This window comes from Naumovozyma dairenensis, chromosome 10, assembly GCF_000227115.2.
Source record: "Naumovozyma dairenensis CBS 421 chromosome 10, complete genome".
In the NCBI taxonomy this organism is placed as follows: domain Eukaryota; kingdom Fungi; phylum Ascomycota; class Saccharomycetes; order Saccharomycetales; family Saccharomycetaceae; genus Naumovozyma; species Naumovozyma dairenensis.
Window position 1 is genome coordinate 62174 of NC_016488.1, and position 7246 is coordinate 69419.

The window sequence follows — 7246 nt, forward strand, 5'->3', positions numbered from 1 at the left end:
ACTTACCGGGCGATTGGACGTGACAATGGTGGCAGAATTGAGTGTCACGAGAGCAAATTTCCTGGCTTGAATTGGCAATTTGAAGGGTACCTTTTGCTCTTGTTCCACTTATTCTTCACTTGTTTTACTGTTGTTTTGTTTTGTTTTGTTTTGTTTTGTTGTTGTTTGCCACCGTGGACAAAGGACATATTTCTTTGCTGGAACGAAAGCCGGGTGATACTTCGAAGTTGAAATGGATATATCAACAACAACAACCACAACAACCAGGAAGATGAAAAGGAAGTGCAAGGACAAGTGCAAGATAATCAATTGAAGAGCTTTACTACTGCTGGTTGTCGGTTACACTCACTTCATATATATTTTATATATTCCAGGAATCAATCATGGTAATGCCCGTTAAGGAAAGTCATATAGTGCTTGGCTGCTTTGTGAGCCGGTTGTTAGTCTCATTCGTATTCCCATCATTACAACATCAATTGGATCAATCTGTGGAATTCTCCACTCCAATGACATCTTTTAAATCTATCCAAGAGGGTATATACATGTTTACAAAGGGACTGCCGACTTATAATGGCGGTGTGGTGCATCATTCACCAATATTAATATGGATGTTGTCCATATTACCATCTCAACTGTTTATCACCGTATTATATGCGGCAATAGACGCATATATTGCATTCCAAATACTACAAATCTCTAAACACTTGAAATATTGCAATTTACCAAATTACATCTTCGGTATTTTGTACGTTTTGAATCCACTCGTATTATTATCATGTGTGAGTAAATCATCTATTATCTTCACAAATGTACTCATAACAACCGCTCTATTACATGTTCTACAAGGAAATATCGTCTTCGCTTCGATGGCCATTGCAGCAGCCGGTTATTTGTCATTATATCCCATCTTATTGTTAGTACCATTATTAGGAATGATTGCTTCATGGAAACGGAAAATACTATCAATAATTACCACCATAATAACTTTACAAATCTTATTGTTCATTAGTTATGAAATCAATGGTAGTTCATGGGACTTTATAGACTCTACATATGGGAAAATTTTGACATTTAGTAAAGTATTCCCCAATATTGGATTATGGTGGTATTTCTTCGTCGAAATGTTTGATGAATTTATCCCATTTTTCAAAAGTGTGTTCAATTTAATCGTATTGGTTTTCATTGTCCCATTTACAATAAGATTCAACCAACAACCATTATTTGCATTCATTCTATGTCTCGGTTGGATTATCTTAACTAAGCCATATCCAACTCTAGGTGATGCTGGATTTTTCTTGAGTTTATTACCATTTTTCAATTCAATTTTTGGTTACTTGAGATATCCACTCTTGTCTACATTATTAATTCTTCATGCAGTTATATTATCACCAATTTTCTATCATTTATGGATAGATCTAGGTTCAGGGAACAGTAATTTCTTTTATGCTATAACATTGGTGTATGCTTTGGGTATCGCCTCCATTATCGCAGATTTAACTTGGGCAATGTTAAGAAATGAATATGATGAGGGAAAACCAAATTATAACGTTAAAGTGACTCAAATATAGCTACATAATATGTATAAAAGAATGAGAAAAGATTTAGATTAGTTTTGAATAAAAATAAAGTCCGCAAGCATTACGTATTAGCATTCTATTAAAATATCGAGATTCTCAATGTGGAAGCCTTAATCAACTCTTTCTTGTCCGTTTTATTCTCAAAGAAGATTGTGTCGTTGTTGTTGTTATTGTTTTTGAAAAATGTCTTCATAGAAGATTCGAACAGAACATTAGTTACTGTAATGAAAAATTCAGCTAAAAAAACAAGAACAAGCCTTAAAGTAACAATACATCAGTAATATCCATGTTATTAGAGGAAACAAACAATAACTGAAATATTAGTATCCATTGCAATCAACCGGATAAGCTTATCAATTACATAGAAATGTCTGAAGTATGTTTTTTATCTTTCCAAGGAAATTGTTTTCTAAATTATCATAAATCTGTTCAAAATACTAACATTAAAAAAAAATTACTTTTTGTTTTCCCTCTAAGTTTACACCTATTAATCCTAAACCATATTTACGTGAATTAGCACAAAAACCTATTGTTGTCACATTAAAATTCAATAAGACACAATATAAGGGAACACTAGTATCGACAGATAATTATTTTAATATTCAATTAAGTGATGCAGAAGAAGTAGTGAATGGAGAATCTAAGGGTAAGATAGGTGATATATTCATTAGATGTAATAATGTTCTTTATATTGGTGAGGACTTAGAAAAGAAGAAGAAAGCTATTGTTGTACCGGAGGAACAAGAGAAAGTAGAACCCACTATAGCCCAGTCATGATTACACGATCGAGAGCGCTATGGTGGCAAAATTGAACATACTACAATGGGGTTCATATTACTGTCTAACTGATGGAACTATCAGGGCTTCAAGTCCATGGTAAGATCAAGCCATGCGGTTAAGTAAATGGATAAGATGAAGTGAAAGTTAAGTGATTAATGCGGTTCATATATACCGGAAGCAACAATGAATTAGCTTAACGCAAAGCATACTTATTTATCTAGTTAATTCTGCTATTTTACAATTGGAACACACAACTTAACATTATCATGTGTGCAAAAGTATTACATGAAACGATACTTCCTATATCCTTTATTATATTAACTTTCCCTAGTTTTTGTATATCGAGACAATAATTACGCTCCACTTAGAAAAATTACGTATAATACAAATTGATTACTATTGTAGAAACTGTTATAAGAATGTATAATTGATCAAAACAACATGACGAAGAAAATTAAGTATACGTATGTTGCAAAATATCACACAACTGTTAGTTACGAGACCCAATAGGCAGTGGTCTTTCTACATCAAAGGCTCTGCGTCTCAACAAACCATAAAAATAGATGAAAAGACTATACTTCCTCTTGCCTTCAAAAAAAAGTCTTTTCTTCTACTCGACTATAAATATTCTTTGTCTATGCCTTGCAACGACTTGATACCGGATGATAGACCGCAAGATTTACAACATTTAGCCCTTTTCAATAATTTTTCTTCTCATTCAAAAGCTATGTCTCCCTCGATTAAATAAGGATTCAGAATGTTATTCAAAAATGTTCGTTGCATCAGTCCATTGAACGTTTTGGTAAAACAACCAAATAGATTAAAGTCCGTATTAGCGTACTCAAGTAATCTTTAAAAACTAGACTTAGTTATTCTGTGTTAGAAATCTAAATGCTCCTTTTTGATATAGTAGCAATTTTTCATATGACGTAACCCAATACATGGTCTTATAGCTAATCATTGACTATGGAAATTTCTCTATTATACTCGTAAAGTTTCTTTGAAACACTAAAAAGGCTAGCTTTGTTACCGGGATCCTCACCTATTGGAAATGGTAGCTACGTCATAGCATTGGGCGTTACAGTAGCATTAATCATAGATGTTTAATTTGATTATTGTAAAATTCAGGAAGTTTATATTCTTTCCTCAATTCTCTTTGGAGCATCGTTTGCAGAAGAACCATAACCAGACCAGAGAGCAGAAATGTACAAGGCTGGTGAACTACCAATGAATTCTTGTAGAGCCCAGTTTATCAATGTATTTTCTTAGTATACATTTCATGTTCTTGCTTTGTTTATTCTTGTACCCTTCAACCGTCCTCCAATGTGTACATATATTGAACTAAATTTAGCCATGACAAGAATTTATGTTAGAATGGGTTTACTACCACAACAGATTCCTAGCTGTGCTATGTGATATCTTCTCGTTCGTTATTGCTTTCAAGACATCGAATATGTGAACAAAATGAAACAAATAACCGAATGATTCCAGCCTCTAAAAATACTAAACGTGGGACTAGAGGTCAACACATCATAGTCACCGGATTTTTGAAGATATTAGAAGCAGGGATCGCATCTCTGAACAGAGCAGAAAAAGAAACTGAAGTCTCTGGGTAGATTTTCTTAGACGCCAAATATTGCAATTTACAGGAGGAATTCTTTCGATTCAATTGCTTGTGCTTAGTTAATTTGTCGTAGGGGTGCCATTTTTCAAACCTTCTGCGGCATGCTGTATTTGGTAGTATTCGATCGCTTGATGTTTATACTATTGATTGTAGATACTATTTAATCATCTCAGAACATTGGTCTGATCGACCTTGATATTAACTTACTTGTTTTACGAAAACATTATGTAAATGTAACTAATGGGTCAAGGTATGCGTATGCTTTCTGTTGTTCCTTTCATAGTGTCACTCGATAAGTCTATTTCTGACACTCATTCCCTTTAGTTTAGTCCATTTACGATTTAGCCTACATCAGATAATCCTGCCTCTTCGAGATTTTGTAACATGATATGCATTATTGTTGTATTGGCAATACACTATACGGTTTTTATTCAATAATTATCCAGAAGCTTCTCTAAGTTTTCGTAATATGTTATTTTGGATTATGTTGAGAGGGCAGCAATGCTTCTTGCATTTTTTGGCTCAAAAATTGGGATCGTGGACCAGTCGTTGTCACCTCTTTCACACAATGATTTGCTTTCGATAATATGCTCGGAGTAACTCAATTAATGTCACCATTAATGTATTATTTCCACACCAAAAGTTCTAATATTAACTTGTTTCATTTAAAACTCTTGATAACATTCTAATGTACAGCCTTTTTCTATAGATTCCTGAAATTTTGTCTTAAACCATACTGTTCATAACTCTAGCATTCATATAGACACTATTCGCTACTGGTTTCCAAAGTTGTCAATGTAGTATTCTACAGCAATGTATATCAATATCAACTTGCAGTGCCTCTCTCTCTCTCTCTATAACATGAAATATCCCTAATTAGATTTGACACAGGAGTATAATCCTTTATTAGTTTAATATGGCATATCTATACTATTTATAGGATAGTATGGCAGGGCCCTGAGCAAGTTATCCGCTACAACTTCACCTTCACCTTCACCTTCTTTTTCATAATATAGGGCTTCCTTCTCGAGATCATTCAAGAGTATAATAATTCTACCATGTTTTATTAGCCCATTTTGAAAGTATAGGAAAGCGGCAATTCTCCGGCACTTCAAATAACGGCTGGAGAAACTCGGTTGGTTCGAGAATATCTTACCTGAAGCAATAGTTATCGCTAGGGCCACAAATGATACCGCTATTGCAATATGATCAGGTCTATTAATTTCTACAATTACCCCACTTAACATTACTGGAATACAGCAGAGGCCAACTATTGATGAACTCCAAACGATCCACCTTTGGTTAGATGTGAACCTCGAGTGGTTGTACATCGCCTCCTGCCATAGTATCTTCCTTTCAATTTCCCTTTTTAGAAAGGAAAAGAAAGCTGGTCTTCCTGGCCTTTCACCACAGATTGTTTTGCATAATTTTCTAATTTGTTCGGAATTTATATCCAGCTCCCTTAGATTATGTCTGATGTCCGCATAAATCTTTATGTGGGTTTCACATTCAGGTAGAGTAATTGGAAGTGGTGAAGGTGCACGTTTTCTGAGAAAGGTTAGACACTTGATTTCATTATTCTTCAATATGTATTTCAATATAATGACCAGGTTTCTGGTATGGTTGCTCACAAAAGTCTGCTTGAATATTTGGGTTATGAAGTGATGGTAGCGTGAAGACGTACCTAAAACTAACACGAAGTGTTGATAAAATATAAATATATCAATAACGTCTTGGGAAAGTATAGGTACGTCTTCATTGATTGTCCAGTATCGAAGTTGGCCAATATGATGTGCGATTTCAAAATAAAACCTATCAACGACGAAAATCCGTTTAATTTCATTATTATATGGAATTCCATCGATTAGAATTAGCTGAGTTTCTACAAGTTGGGTCATTTCGATCGACTGGAATGAAAAAAAAAACACTTACTTCTAAAGTTTGAAATAGAGTCAGGTTTGAGGTGTTGTAATATGTGGAAATGGAATGGAAACAAAACCAGACATATTAACAATACTTTATGTCGCTGCAATTTAAAACTCTTTAAAATGTCCACATCAACGTTATCACATTTTGTGACACAAATTTGAAAATTTAGGGCGCGCCGCGCTTGCAAAATGGGCCGGAGTTTGTTTGTTTTTCCACAAGGTGAAAGAATTCCGATTTCTGAGACCGAGCAATCAATGATAACAGCGATCATATTGAGAAGAGAAAGTATAATCTGCTTAAGTTAGTGGAAAGCTCAACTTGAATGTATATCTCAGATTTCCAACATACTGCACTTCACCAACCTCCAGGCGAACATGATCTTGAATAGTGGGTTGTATTGCTTCTGGTTCAATAATCATTACAGTTAGTCTTTACACATACGTAGTGACTTGTTAGTGTGTAGTGTGGTTATCCCTGTGTAGACGTCGATAATGTGAAAAACTTGATAGATCCCCTCCCCCTCCCCTATTATAGAAAGCTATCCTGGTTGCCAATGCAATCGCTCTCTCTCCCTGCAATTTAGAATAACCCTTTTTATCAGATATAAATATAAGTAATATGCCACTATTATGTAAACTCGGGAAATGGTGTCGTAATTTTATACCCAGTCTTACCCTTTCTATGAAACACTGGGTTCCTTTCCAAATGATCTTGTAAATAGGACAAAGTGAAATAACTATTGGATCCCTCTATCATCTGATTAACCTTACAGACAAAATATTTTTGATAACAATGTCTCTCTGCCCACGTAACATCATGTTCATGATAAACTTCGTTATATTCTTCCTTCCTATCTTGTAGAATGTTACCATTGTCATCAACATTCATGATAAATATTTCATATGGTGGGTCAAGGAAAACCATCAATATCGAGGGAAAACTAGGCATATATCCACGCTTAATTGCTCTATTTCTGTAGACAACAAACAGATCACGATATATAATGGCATCTGATTCTTGGAAATGATAAAAGAGAACTTGGCAAGGTACAGGAGCAAAATCAGAAGGTGGTAAAAATCCTACCTCATTCTCACTTAACAGCTCCGGCAAACGCGGCATATCATTACACCGTTCCCAATCTCCATTATGTATATTTAAATTGGCGAAGATGTCCGAATTACTGGTAGGAATTTTATAGAGGGATAGTGATATGTTCAACTCCAGCATGCCATCTTCACTAATAGCAGTAGAGAAATAAATCATTCTGTTGCCCATGTCAGGCCCTACCAGCATGTAGCAGTTGTAAGAAATTCCATTCTTGAGGAAGTATTGGGGA

At 34.8% G+C, this 7246-nt stretch overlaps 4 protein-coding genes across 4 annotated transcripts; 2 read left to right on the top strand and 2 right to left on the bottom strand.

The window, feature by feature from the left end:
* Positions 1-383: 383 nt before the first annotated feature.
* On the top strand, positions 384-1568 carry GAB1 (GPI-anchor transamidase subunit GAB1; the record flags this gene model as incomplete). Its single annotated transcript, XM_003672124.1, has 1 exon — positions 384-1568. One exon carries the CDS (start codon positions 384-386, stop codon positions 1566-1568), a length of 1185 nt encoding a protein of 394 aa, XP_003672172.1.
* A 376-nt stretch (positions 1569-1944) lies between these two features.
* SMX3 (mRNA splicing protein SMX3) lies at positions 1945-2354 on the top strand (the record flags this gene model as incomplete). The annotated part of the gene is made up of 2 exons (XM_003672125.1): positions 1945-1953; positions 2055-2354. The coding sequence occupies 2 exons, from the start codon at positions 1945-1947 to the stop codon at positions 2352-2354; spliced, it is 309 nt and encodes a 102-aa protein (XP_003672173.1).
* A 2538-nt stretch (positions 2355-4892) lies between these two features.
* Positions 4893-5879, bottom strand: NDAI0J00390 (uncharacterized protein; the record flags this gene model as incomplete). The annotated part of the gene is made up of 1 exon (XM_003672126.1): positions 4893-5879. One exon carries the CDS (start codon positions 5877-5879, stop codon positions 4893-4895), a length of 987 nt encoding a protein of 328 aa, XP_003672174.1.
* Positions 5880-6537: 658 nt separating this feature from the next.
* NDAI0J00400 (uncharacterized protein) lies at positions 6538-7203 on the bottom strand (the record flags this gene model as incomplete). The annotated part of the gene is made up of 1 exon (XM_003672127.1): positions 6538-7203. The coding sequence occupies one exon, from the start codon at positions 7201-7203 to the stop codon at positions 6538-6540; it is 666 nt and encodes a 221-aa protein (XP_003672175.1).
* Positions 7204-7246: the final 43 nt, after the last annotated feature.